General features: G+C 44.0%; 1 protein-coding gene across 1 annotated transcript in view; it reads left to right on the top strand.

Moving 5' to 3' along the window:
• The window catches only part of Ust (uronyl 2-sulfotransferase), a 342,351-nt gene extending 329,016 nt beyond the window's left edge, over positions 1-13,335 (top strand). The window contains exon 8 of the mRNA XM_004651135.2: positions 10,531-13,335. Within this exon, the coding sequence (XP_004651192.1) occupies positions 10,531-10,814 (284 nt within the window). The 3' untranslated portion in view covers positions 10,815-13,335. The remainder of the gene's footprint in view (positions 1-10,530) is intronic.
• Positions 13,336-14,037: the final 702 nt, after the last annotated feature.

Here is a 14,037-nt window from a genome sequence, read left to right as displayed (position 1 = left end):
AGCACAAAAAAATGTAGAGTCAACACCAAAAGTTGCCCTTTGGGTTAATCCAGTCTTACGGAGGGATTTAAAATGCAGGTTTCAAACCAACAGATGTTTATGGAGGGTCACTGAGTGCCAGGCATGGAGTTGGATACAGGGGAGCTCATACTGAAAAAGACATAGCCCCTTTCATTCTGCAGACATTTTCTCTTGGCTGGCAAGTTTTTCAGCAGATCCTCCTCAACTCACTGTGGCATTCCCCTTGAGTTAGAACACTCAAGCCCTTCTTCTTGACCGATCTCCTTAATGCCAGAGTACACACTGGGCTGGGGGAAGTGGGTGGTTATAGATTTCCACTCAATTTGGAAATTAACAGCCTGTGATATAGCCAGAAGGGGCTAGACTGGCATTAGAAAGCCCACTTTCCAGGCTCGGGACTTCTTTTACTGTGCTTACAACCTTGAGCCAGTTTTGTGACCTCTTGGACCCTTGGTACCTACAGGCGTTTATGAGGACTCTGTGAAGTAGGCACAGCTTTGAGAGCCCATCACTCCAGGACCTTGAAGAATGGAGGGGTGCTGTTTTGTTGAGAGGGGGAAATGACGAGATGAGGAGAGCTGTTTAAACCACCACAGAAAGCTTTAATAACACAGAAAGCATCCTATACTGGTCTTGTTCTATTTTTGTGTTATTTCTTGTTTGCTTATTTGTTTTTCTCTACCAGGATTCCTTTATGCCACAGGGGGTCAACAGTTTAAAATGGGTCACCATTCTAATCACTCTCTAGAGTTTCTGCCACACTTCCCCAAGAAAGACATGGCCTGGAAGGAATCTGTCCCTACACAGGTCTATGACTGAGTAGACAAGTCTATGAAGAAAAATAAATAAATCTGTTCTGTTATTCAGATACAAAGGTCAAAGGCTGATGTCTTTTCCCTTTTCACAGCGCAAAAGCAATGCCTTGGTTTTAACTATTTTATTTATTTACTTTCACCTGTGTGTGCTCATGTGCGTCCATGCGCCTGTGTGTGAACGGATGGGTGGGCACACCAGGGTCTTTTGCTGATGCAGACAAACTGCCGGCACTTGCCACTTTGCATGCAGCTTACGTGGATGCTGGGGAATCGAACCAGGGCTGACAAGCTTTGCAAGCAGAAGCCACTGAACCACCTCTCCAGCCCTACTTTGAGGAAATGTTCTGCAATTATCATGAGTGTAGTTAAGCTGATTATTTGACCAGTCCATAAAGGTCAATAAGAAAAATGGAAGGGAACAATATAAACATATAATATGTGTAAATATAACATATAAATACATAGTATACTATATGTAAAGCAAAGCATCCTGAAACCACCACATCTTTGCCAAAGTGCATTTATTAATTTCAGAGTAGGGCAGAGACATGTGGTGGGGCTCCTGTGGGAGCAGATGAGACCCCAGGAGGCGCGAGCGCACACTGCTGCCTGCTCAGGATCTCGCAGTCATTGGGCTGGAGACCGTGAAGCACATTCTGATTCTGCCTTTGTCCACAGCCAGCTGTGTCCCCATGTTGTCCCCTCCTCATACACACCCTTTCCCTGCCTCCAGCGAAGCTCCGTGGCTCACTCCAATCACTGCCCAGGGTGCTGAGCCAAGGAGGCACGGATAACAGGTTGGCAGCCCAGCGTGCTCCCCGCTCCCCACTAACGGAGAACCATTAGGAGGATGTCAAGAGCAAGATCCAGGGACATTGTTTTCAGAGTTGATAGTGCCTCGGAGATAGCCCCAAGTTTTCCATCCTTGGGTACACACACAGACAGACACACACACACGCACACACGCACATCTATACAGTGCTCTCAGGCTTCCACACACAGCAAATCATGAAGATCATATAGCTGTTGTGAGAGACTTAATTCCAGTCCAGCTATTTAAGACAAGCCCATCAAACCTGGCCCCTCTCCTGACCAATGAGAAGAAGTTTTAATATTTTATTTTTAATTATTTTTTTGACAAAGAAGGAAGCAAGAGAAAGAGAGAGAGAGAGAGTAGGCACACCAGGGCACTCAGCCACTGCAGACAAACTCCATACACATGCACCGCCTTGCGCATCTAGCTTACATGGGTCCTGGGGAATCGAACCTGGGTCCTTTGACTTTGCAGGCAAGTGCCTTAACTGCTAAGCCCTCCCTCCAGCCCCAAGTTGTTGCCAGCAAACAAAACAGAGTGCCCTGTTCTCCTCGCCCTGCGGTCCCAGGCCTCGAGAGGGTGTTTGCTCTTGCTTTCGCTGCAGCTCTACGTCACGCAGAGAGGTGGAGGCGAGAACTTAGGGTCTTTTGTTAGACTTCCCAGAACCAACGTTTGGCATCTCCGCTTCCCCACCTCTGTGAAGCACATCACCAAGCGACCAGATTCCAGAGTCATGCCGGTAAACGCTAACAACGAGAGGCCTACAACACTGGAGTTTTACAAAAGTTGAACATATATAAAAATCTCACCCTGGCTGGAGCAGAGTAAGCTGTCAGAATGTCTGATGGGGCTGGTGGTGACAATGTCCCATTCACTGATCATAACTCCCGTACCTGGTGCAGAGCAGCTATTCCATAAATATTTGCAGAGAGAGAGGAGGAAGGTGACAATGAGGCTCACCAAGGAGGTCCAATTGGAGCCTTCACTTTGACATGAAGCACTTGCTGCCTATTTATACAATCCAGAATTTTCAAAACCTGTAAAGCGAAAGCCAGGGGTTTCTGAAGCAACATAAAAGAATGAACGGGCACTTACAGTCTGAGCATGCTCTCCGGGGCAGTCATACTCTTTAGTCTTCCTCTGAGAAAAGCCAGAAATCCAGACTTGCATGTGCAACAGACTAGGTCTTATAACTAAGTCGATTTCTAAACAAATACTCCAGTGCATTGCCAAGCTGGTCTTGAGCCAGCTCTCACCACCCCTGCCTTTGTGGAAGGGCCTCTGTTCCTTTGCAAATGGTCCTCAGTGATCGCAAGAGACGTGCGCCCCTGGAACTTGTGTCTCGGGGTCCCGCCACTGGTGAGGCCTTCGCTCCCTAATGGTCATATGCTGTAGTCTCTGCCCACCTAGCGGGGGCTCATTTGTTTCTCAAAGAATGCCGCAAGTCGTTATAGATTTTTAAAGCATCATTGTTTTGTGACTGAAATAATGATACTTCCTGTAGAATGCTATTATAGTGATCTTAGAGAAAGGTCGATTCCATAGCTCTTGTAGCTCTGTTTTGTTTGGAGAGAAAATCTGGCATTTGCTAAGATGTGGAGCACTTAATAGTGGAATGACTTTTCCATAGCACTGATTGCCATCTGTCTTTGGAATGTGATTTAAAAAAAAATTCTCTACTGACTATATGAGGCAAACTGCTCTCTGGTCTTTCCAAATGATGGGATAAATTTCTGTAGGCCAGTGGAAACTTTATGGTTAGGGGGAACTCAGTCCCAAGAGAACGCAGGTTCAAATTCTCCTCTGCCACTTACTTACTAGCTGTGTAATCCTGACTGTGTCATTTCATCTCACAGACCTTGATTCCCCACCCAGATAGAAGGGTCATTGTACTTCATAGTTTCTGTGGATGTTATATAAAATAAAATATACATGGCTACAACACAAACCCCTAATAAGTGTTTACTGTCAGCATTGGTTCAATACAAATCTCTACTTCAGTTATCACAAAATGGTTCTGCCCCGGCAGCATCATTAACTTTCTTACTAAAATTGGCAGCTCTGTGGAAATAAATGCTTAAAAAATATGTGTAATTGTATGATACAAACATTTGGTCTTGTCCCTAGTGGTATGAGAAATAAAGGGTAGAGAGTTGGTGAATGCCACCCAAGGACTCACAGGGAGGATAGGGGACATTTAGGACGGACCCCTAAGAGCCAGTGACATCTAAAGGTCAGGCTGGGGAAGAGGAGGAATGGAAAGAGTGAGTATCAGAGAGAGGCAAGAATGACCAAGGAAATGCTATGAGAGATGCCGAAGGGTTTCCAAGAAGGCTTGCGTAGCCACGGTGTGCAAGGTCACTCGGAGAGGCCACAGGAAGGCCTACAGAGTGTCCACTGGACCACCAAAGAGAAAGCGGGGCTCATTTGAATGGGGTACATATAGGAGGGACAGAAATCAGGAAGATTGAGAATCTGGTGATAAGAAAGTTATACAGATCGTCAAAAGGTTGGGCTGTGATGAAGGGAGCAAAAGAGAGAGAGCATGAGAACAAGAGTTATTTTAAGAAACACCAGTGAGGCCTGAGTATGTAACTCACTTAGCAGAGTCCTGCCTTGTATTCCACCCCCAGTACCACGTAAATGAAGCAGGGCGGTACACGCCTGTAATTCCCAACACTTAAGAGGTAGAGGCAGATGGATCAAAAGTTCAAAATCGGCCTCAACTACATAGCAAGTTTAAGGCCAGTCTGGAATACATGAGACACCCCCTCCCCCAAAAAGTGAATTTTGATAGAAAAGAACCAATTGAGATTCAGAGAGATGAATAGTGAGTGAGGGTGGATGGAACGAAAGAAAGAAAGTGGATGGATGGATAAAGCACGAATAGAATGTTAATGCAAAATTGGACTTTAGTTTATGAAAAATAATCAGTTCTCCTGAGAGTCCTTTGAACCAGCTGGCCCTGTCCTTCAGGCTTTACCCTGGGACTTGGGAAATGGGCTAAGATGTATAAAGAGGACTAAGGAAACTGAAATACTGTTGACAGTCTTTTGCCAACCAAGGAATAATCTTTCAAGACTCCTGTAGCTAGAGATCAAAAATCCCTCTTTATTTCCTTCCTCTTACCTTAAAATTGTCTGCTCTGTACCTTTCTCACAAATAGAACCTAAGCCGCCTAGCATTTGCCCTGACCAGCATTCCCAGAAGTCAGTATACTTTGGTCAGAATGGTGGGGTGATTTGTAACCAAACAGTGTTTGGAAGACCTCTTGGGATCTTATAAGAGATCTTGTTTCCTTATAAAATATGGATGAAATAAGCCAATATGAGAGGCTCTAAGTGGAATTCCCAGAGCACATTGCTGCCTACGAATAGACTTGGTGTGCTGGACATACTGTGTGGATGTTATTAAAAATGTTGCTAATTCCATGACAGCCTTATATTAGAACTGATAGAAAGCATTTCCCGGTGGTCTCATCCCTTGGAACAGTGGTGAATTGATCATCGTTAAGAGCAGTGTAGCGTGGTCAATTCCTTGTTGGCTGCTAGGATGCAGTGTTGAGAACCTGGTCACTGACCGACCTCCCGCAGCAGTAATTTCCACATGTGTTTTGTGTTAGTTGCCTTTGGGGTTGGAAGGGCTAATCATAAATTTCACCCATTTGCCTCTGCCTGGGTTCTAAAGTAATGGAGGAATAGACATCAGAGACGGACACATAGAAGTCTGTGTGTCAGCTTTACTCAGTGAAGCAAGGCTGGAGGGTGCTGCTTGGGTGGGATGTGGTAACATGCCATCCTACAGACAGGCACACTTGCCTCAGGGAACTCCCTCGCCCTTTCCCCAAAGGCACCAATACGCAAGGGTGGGCCTCCTGAACCTGGCCTGCTTTTGATGTATTATTTTTAATCTACTTATTTGAGAGAAAGAGAGAAAGAATGGATGTGCTAGGATCTCTAGCTGCTTCAATCGAACTCCAGACCCATGTGCCACCCTGTGCATCTGGCTTACGTGGCTCCTAGGGAATCAAGCCTGGGTCCTTTGGCTTGGCAGGCAGGCACCTTAACCACTAAGCCATCTCCCCAGCCGTTTAAAAAATTAATATATTTTATTTAATTGTTTATTTATTTGAGAGAGAGAGGGAACTGGCTGACCTTTGATAATGGGACTGGAGCAAGAGGCCAGAAGTGCTGTCTGGGGGACTCCTGTTGGGAAAAGGAAATGGTCACGCCCCAACATGGATTTTGAGTCTGTGTTTTTCTTTTCTCATTCTCTCTTTGCCTGGTTCCCTAAACTATTTAGCTGATGGCACCGCACATGTTTTAGTAAAATTCTCTGGATTTTGGAACAGTTTGGCCCCAATGATTTAACTAAGAAATTAACCAATAAAATCAGAGGGATACTTCAGTTTTTTGTCCCCTTTGGAATGAGGTAGGAAAACCCCACCAGTTTCACTGATTTGTGTATCTATATAGCGTCCTCCTCTGCTGCCCGGGGTGGTCTCCAGCCCTTGGGCCTAAGTGATCCTCTTGCCCCAACCTCCCAAGTAGCCGGGACTGTTGACACACATCACCACACCTGGCTTTTACCCAGTTTCTTTGAGAGGAACTAGTTGTAGGAGACTAGACTAAAATGAATGACTGTGTGTGTGTGTGTGTGTGTGTGTGTGTGTGTGTGTGTGTGTTTTTCTGCCATTCAGTGTTTTGCTTAACACTCTTTGTGTTTCATCTCTCAGTCACGAGGTACTGTTCCTCCATTTATATGTGCCACTTTGTGCATCTGGCTTTACAGGGATACTGGGGAATTGAACCCGGTTCATTAGGCTTTGCAGGCAAGCACCTTAACTACTGAACCATCTCTCCATCCCCAATGCTAAGTTCATTAACCAAAACAAACAAACAACTAGAACTAGTGTGTCCTGTCATGTGCTATGCTTTTATATGTGTATATATATATATATATATATATATATATATATATATATATATATATATATATTTGGTTTTTCAAGGTAGGGTCTCACTGTAGCCCAGGCTGACCTGGAATTCACGATGTAGCCTCACGGTGACCTCAAACTCATGGCGATCCTCCGACTTCTGCCTCCCAAGTGCTGGGATTAAAGACATGCCCCACTACGCCCTGCTAAAAAAATATTTTATTTTCATTTATTTATTTGACAGAAAGAGGGAGAGAGAATGGGCGAGACACATGCGCCACCTTGTGCATCTGGCTAACCTGGGCCTGGGGAATCAAACCTGGGTCCTTTGGCTTTGCAGGCAAATGTCTTAACCACTAAGCCATCTCTCTAGCCCATGTGCTATGCTTTTAAAGCAATGAGTCCATTTGAAAAGACAACACACCCATTTCAAAGAGGCCATTACTATTCAGTGGGTTTTCTTATTCCCTCTTGGAATCACTGTTGCAGGTTTCAACAGGTATCTCAGATATCCTGAAAAGTGGACAGTGTTTATACTTTTCTTGGTGAATTCAACTTTGAAAACAACTATTTGGAGTTTCATGTAGTAAATCATGTACCTACTTAAATTTAACAAAAGTTTTAGTTAAAATCAAGTGTGGCAAATAAAAACACGGGGTCAAATCTTCATGAACTTGGATTTGATGCTGGTTTCTTTTCTTTCCTTTTTTTTTTTTTTTTTTTTTTTTTTTTTTGGTTTTTCAAGGTAGGGTTTCACTGTAACCCAGGCTAACCTGGAATTCACTATGTAGTCTCAGGGTGGCCTCAAACTCACAGTGATTCTCCTACCTCTGCCTCCCAAGTGCTGGGATTAAAGGCGTGCGCCACCACACCTGGTTCTTTCTTTCCTTTTTTTTAATTTTTTTAATTTTTTTAATTTTTTTGAGACAGGGTTTCATGTTTCCCAGGCCGACCTCCAACTCACTAGTTAGCTGAGGATGGCCTTGAACTCCTGATCCTCTTGCCTGCAAAGAGCTCTCCCAAAAGTGACACAAGTGTGTGCCACGTGTCCAGGGTTTATTAAGTATGACACCAAAGCACAAGCAGAGAAAGAAAAATCTAAAGTGGATCTTTAGACTTTTGTGCATCGAAAGATGTCGCCAGCAGTAAAGTCAGTCTTCAGCAGGGTGGGAGAAAGTATTTGTAAAGTGTGTTACCTACAATGTGTGCAGATCATCCAGAAGATCTTTATAAAGAATACCTACAACTTAGCAACAGCCAAAATCCCAAGTCAGAAATGAACAAGAGACTGCAGAGGTGGTCCAGGGGTTAAAGGCACTTACTTGCAAAGTCTGACTGCCTGGGTTCAATTTCCCAGTACCCTCATAAAGCCAGATGCATAAAGTAGAACACGTGTCTGGTCCTAGGATAGCCATACGTGCTCACGCACACACACTCTCTCTCTCTCATAAAATAAATAAATTATATATATATATATATGTATATGAAGAGATGCTAATGGCCAACAAATACATGAAAAAAGCATTAATCATTAGAGAAAATATCATCATGGCATCATTAAATAATTGCTGATTATAACCATAAGACACCACTTTGCAATTCCTGGAATAACTATACCCTTGAAGAGAAAAAGAAATAGAAGAAAAATGGCAGCTGATGTCATGGCTCAGGGGTAGGTTACATGGTGCTATAGAAAACAGCATAGAGTGTTCCTTGAAAAATAAACATAGACTTACTATAAAATCCTGAAGTTCTCCCCAGTATGTATACCAGAAGAATTGGAAGCAAAAACCTCAGAGAGACCTGAATAGGCCAGTGTCCATCAAAACAGCCAAAAGGTAGAGTCCAGCGCCCTTCGGTGGATGAATGCAACAATAAGCCGTGTTATTAGAGCATTCACCATAATGAAATGTTACTTGGTCACAAAAGCAAGGGAACCGACCAGCTCTGTAACCTGTGAAAACTATATGTTAAGTGAAAGAAACCAGATCTAAACAGACAAATATTCATGAATCTGCTTATGAGGTAAATAGGATAAGCAAATTCAGGCTAGAGACATGGCTTAGTGGTGAAAATGCTTGCCTGAGAAGCCTAGGGACCCAGGGTTGATTCTCCAGCACCCATGTAAGCCAGATGCCTAGGATGGTGCCTGCGTCTGGATGGAGTTCATTTGCAGTGGCTAGAGGCTCTAGTATACCATTCCCTCTCTATCTGCTTCTCTCTCTTTCTCTGTCTCCCGCCCCCCTCTTTCACGCACACACACACAAATAAAGTAAGAAAAAAGAATAAAAAAATTCACAAATAGAAAAGAGATTAGAGTTTTCCTGGAATGAACTAAAGAAAGAAGGAAGTAAGGAATCATTGTTTAATCATCCCAAAGTTTTTGGTCAGACTGATGAAAGGATTTGGGAAGTACTGGTCATGGTTGTATGCTGTTATGAGTATAATAACTGTCAATGAATTGCACACTTTAAAAATAGTTAAAATGGGGCTGGAGAGATGGCTTAGCGGTTAAGCACTTGCCTGTGAAGCCTAAGGACCCCGGTTCAAGGCTTGGTTCCCCAGGTCCCACATTAGCCAGATGCACAAGGGGGCGCACGCGTCTGGAGTTCGTTTACAGAGGCTGGAAGCCCTGGCGCGCCCATTCTCTCTCTCCCCCTCTATCTGTCTTTCTCTCTGTGTCTGTCACTCTCAAATAAATTAAAAGAAAAGAAAAGAAAAGAAAAAAAAATAGTTAAAATGTCTGGGAGTGGTGGCACACACCTCTAATCCCAGCACTTGGGAGGCATAAGTAGGCCACCCTGAGACTTTAATAAATAAATAAATTTAGTAAAAATTAAACAGGTTTTAGCTACACAGAGCCACAATTTAAATTTTACAGTTAAAATTATATTTTAAAAAAATATGCCAGGCTGGGGAGATATAGTTCAGTCAGTAAAGTGCTTACCACACAAGCATGAGGACCTGAGTGTAATCCTCAGCCATGTAAAAATGCTGGGCTGATAGTCACACACTCGTAACCTCAGTACGGAGGAGGTGGAAATAGGATCTCTGGTTCTCACTGGCCAACCAGCTTAGCTTGCCTCATGTCCAGTGAGAGACACCGTCTCCAAGAAGGTGGAGGCTGACAATCAAGGTTGTCCCTCCGATCTAAACACATGCACACCAGTCCTTCCTTTTGTGGACAAATGCATTGTTGAAGCAATAAAGTACAAGTGGATCCCATGTTAAACTAAGCTTTATAACAATACTTGAATTTTAAAAAAAAAAGATAGGACTGGAGAGATGGCTTAGTGGTTAAGCGCTTGCCTGGCAAGCCTAAGGGCCCTGGTTCGAGACTCGATTCCCCAGGACCCACGTTAGCCAGATGCACAAGGGGGCGCACGCATCTGGAGTTTGTTTGCAATAGCTGGAGGCCCTGGCGCGCCCATTCTCTGTCTCTCTCTCTCTTTCTCTCTCTCTCTGTCACTATCTGCCTCTTTCTCTGTCTGTCGCTCTCAAATAAATAATTTTTTAAAAAGAAAGAAAAGAAAAGATAGAAGCGAGACAGCTCTGGAGTGCACAGAGTTTCCTTATTCCTATGTAAAGAAATAGAAGAAATGGGGAGAGTTTGCTCTTCAGATGCATGTTAACTTGAGGTCTTCACTGCAACAATGACTCCACGTGACTCGGCAGTTAGTTACAGCCACAGAGCTGTGTCCCAATCACGTGGTTCACAGTGTGCATAAGGGGAAATCATGCAATGTGTGCTCAGTCCACTACGGGTAATATTAAGGCCCAGCAATGGACAAATCTTGCCCTGTACGGTGGGAATGTTCTCTCCTTCTTGTTGGACGTGTGGTGTCCCTTCTGCCACTTCTAGGCAGACGCACACCCTGGTTGGGCCCCCTAGGCCCCCAAGCTCTGTGGGCAGCTGCTTACGTTCGGCTCTGGTTCTTTTCCAGAGCATAGGAAACTTGGAAACATGACTGTGACAGTGAAGAAGACTGTGCCCTCCCCTGAGGCTGTGCAGATTCTCTACCAGCGGATGAGATACGAGTATGAATTCTACCACTACGTCAAGGAGCAGTTCCACCTGATGAAGCGCAAGTTTGGACTGAAGTCTCACGCGAGCAGGGCCCCCCTGAACCCACAGTTCTTCATTCCCACCCCCCTGGAGACCGAGGAGCCGATTGATGACGAGGAACAAGATGATGAAAAATGGCTAGAAGATATTTATAAAAGGTGATGGCAGCACCCTGTTGCCTCCATGGCTTGACCCCCCTCCCCCCTCCTTTCCAGAAAGTTCTATGGGGAAGAAAAATCCTGAAGGGACTCTTTTATGTTAATGCTCGGGTGCATTAAGAAGAACAAAACATTCCCACATGTTGGGGTCATTGGGAGATGCCCGGTTTTGCGGGTTTTATTTGTTTAATTTTATTCCGTGTTTTTTTTTTTTCTTGGTTCCATTGCCCCTTATAATGAATGAGAAGAGGGAAAAATATGTCCCACCACCCAATGGTTTATCATTTGTAAAATATCTTGTAAGAATGTTACTCAGTGGTTAAAAAAAAAAAATCCAGATTTGTATCTTCCAGTAGAAACACAAAACCACTTCAGAGAGGAGGGGATCTGCTCTAGAAGGATCTAAGAGTTGAAAGAAAACAGAATCGTACAAGGGAGGGTGCCCCTAGTCAAGTGGTTTCTACCCACAGTGGTAGAATCCTGCCTCTGACCTGTCTCAGGGGATACTGGCAGCAAGAAGAGGGTACTTATTTCTGAAAAGACCAGTTGGCTTGTGGCACCCAGCTCCCCAACCAATCAGGACCTAGAATGCCCTGCCGTGGCCAAAGTACATGGTAAACTCCATGGGGGCATTCCCTTTCCAAATATCATCTGACCGACCTCAAAGTAGCATAGTAAGAAAAAGTATCAGCAGGACAGATCAAGTCTGGGTCTCCCGTGGCATCAGGGAAAGGGCTTAGTCATGAGCAGACTAGAAATCGAAGTCGTTCCCTGTGGCAGGAATTCTAAGCCTGCCTGTAAACTTTGCCTAGTCTGCCAAGTACACCCTTGGCCAACTTGGGCCCTGCGATATCTGGCATCTCTCATGACTTCTAGTCCTCCAAGAGCCACCTGTGTTTTGTGATAAGGGGTCCTGAGTCCTTCACAGGCAGCAGCAGAAATGGTCTCTTCGGCGAAGGCACTTTCTTGCCCCTGACACCCTGTGCATGGGACATCATCAACAGGAGAAGCAGCAAGGTTGCGGAGCACAGCACTCCTTGGCGCGCATCGTGAGTAGATGGTTGCCACGGTGTGCTCGGAGTAGCTGTTGAGCAGTGCCCTGTCCCCCACATATGTCTTGTCTCTATCTCCCACCTCCCAGCCTGCCCCCTCCCCACCATCCGTGATGCCTTTGTTCCAATCACTAGAAATCTATTCCTTTCAATAATAACTCTTTTCACCTTTAAAAAAAAAAAAACCCTAAAAATGCATGTTCTCCTGGGTGGATAATGTACTGCTAGCTGAAAGGTCTGCATAGCAGAAAGGATATTATTGGTGACCACTTGTGTCTATTCTGTATTCCTCCTCCCCGCCCCATGCCCCACCAGCCCTTGAAGAGCATTAGAAACATAGATGTTATAAAAAGGTAAGACTCTGACAACAGAAACCGCATTTTTCTGCTTTGCAGAATCCAACAAGTCTCTAGAATTATTTTTTTTTTCTGATTTCTCTAAAACTGGACACTAGCCAAGATATAAACCCAGTCATTTGAAACCTGCCTAGTGCATGCTACTTTATCATGAAACAAATTAAGACGGCTCCAGCCCAGGGGCACCGAGTGAAAGCAGGGAGCCCAGAGGCACCCAGGGCAGCCGACCATGGGTGACTTGTGAGCTCCTTTCTAGTTCAGCAGACTGAGCTGAGCAATCTAGAAAAACCTTTTACACTCCAAAACAGGTACAAGAACCACTGGGCAACATGTCGTGAGTCATTTCTTTGTAATCCTATGGGATAATAATTAGCTTACACACTGTGTAGGCTCACAGCCTGGGAGCTGTATGGACTACGTTTTCTTAGCTAGATCTCAGCATCGGAGTAACTGGTCACTCAGAAAATTCACGCTCTTTCTACATGGTCCCGCAGGCGCCTCTGCCTGTGTGTTCCAAGGCATTTGTTTTCCTTGGTGATCACTGTCAGTGATTTTACCTACAGAGAGCTTTTGTGTTCTTTAGTCCCAACAAACAGCCTCTATGTCCTAAAGGTCAAGGTAACTTCATTGGCTTAATTTGGTACCCATAACAATATTTCTTAAAGGTCCTGGGCCCAACCCAGTTTGTACGTCATGAAATATATTGTACATTTTACATAGTTTAATTTAAAAAAAATACATTTTAACCTAGTTGGTCTTTGACTGCCTTATTTATTATAACCTTTCAGCACATTCCAAGGTTTCAGTTACTCAGGAAGGAGTTAATTAAAATGCTTTTATTTTGGTCTGATGGATGTTTTTTAAAAGGAAAATTAGTATTATGAACCCTCAGCTGACTTTCCTTGAGTGCTGTAAAAAAAAAAAAAAAAGTGCTTGTAAATCTTTGTTTTTTTTAAAGAAGAATTTTAAAAAACTGGTGTTTGACATTGATGGAAATTCAAAAGTATATATGGAACTAAAGCATTAGCTTGGCTAAAATAAAAGCAATCTGTGTTGGAGGTGAAGTGTTCTTTAACTTATTCATTACCCATATAAATAAATGATATAAATAAGTTGATATTTTTCCATTCTTTTGATAGCTGGGTATAAAAGTACATGTAGGTTTTCCCAGAGCCCTCGGTCTTCCTATGTGGCAAAGCTTTCCCCTTCAGGTGTGGTTTGGAGGACATGTGTTTGAAAATTATCAATTTTGATTCTTGCAAACATGTGGTGTTAGAGGGGAGAAAAAAGTGGCTGAAAAAAATGAGCTAGTTATTGATTCATCTACTTGTATATGTAAAATACTAAACAACTGACGAGTGTTGTTTGCACTGGTTGGTCTTCAGTCTATGAGGTGTCATCTACAGCAAGGTAGGAAAGGAAGGGCGCATCACTCAGCACGTAAACCAGTCAGATTCACAGACATAAAAAGCTTCCAGGGCTGGAGAGATGGCTTGGAAGTTAAGCGCTTGCCTGGGAAGCCTAAGGAACCGGGTTCGAGGCTCGACTCCCCAGGACCCACGATGGCCAGCTGCACAAGGGGGTGCACGCATCTGGAGTTCGTTTTCAGTGGCTGGAGGCCCCGGCATGCCCATTCTCTCTCTCTCTATCTGCCTCTTTCTCTGTCTGTCGCTCTCAAATAAATAAATAAAAAATGAACAACAACAAAAAGACGTTAAAAAAATAAAAAGCCTCCAAAGCTGGTGATTCTAGCCGATCCAACGAGTGGTTTGTATTCTACAAGTACAAGGACATTTCACGGCCACCCACTGGAACTTAG

The sequence above is a fragment of the Jaculus jaculus genome, chromosome 9, assembly GCF_020740685.1.
Source record: "Jaculus jaculus isolate mJacJac1 chromosome 9, mJacJac1.mat.Y.cur, whole genome shotgun sequence".
NCBI classification, from domain to species: Eukaryota; Metazoa; Chordata; class Mammalia; order Rodentia; family Dipodidae; genus Jaculus; species Jaculus jaculus.
This window is presented reverse-complemented; position numbering and strand designations above follow the sequence as displayed.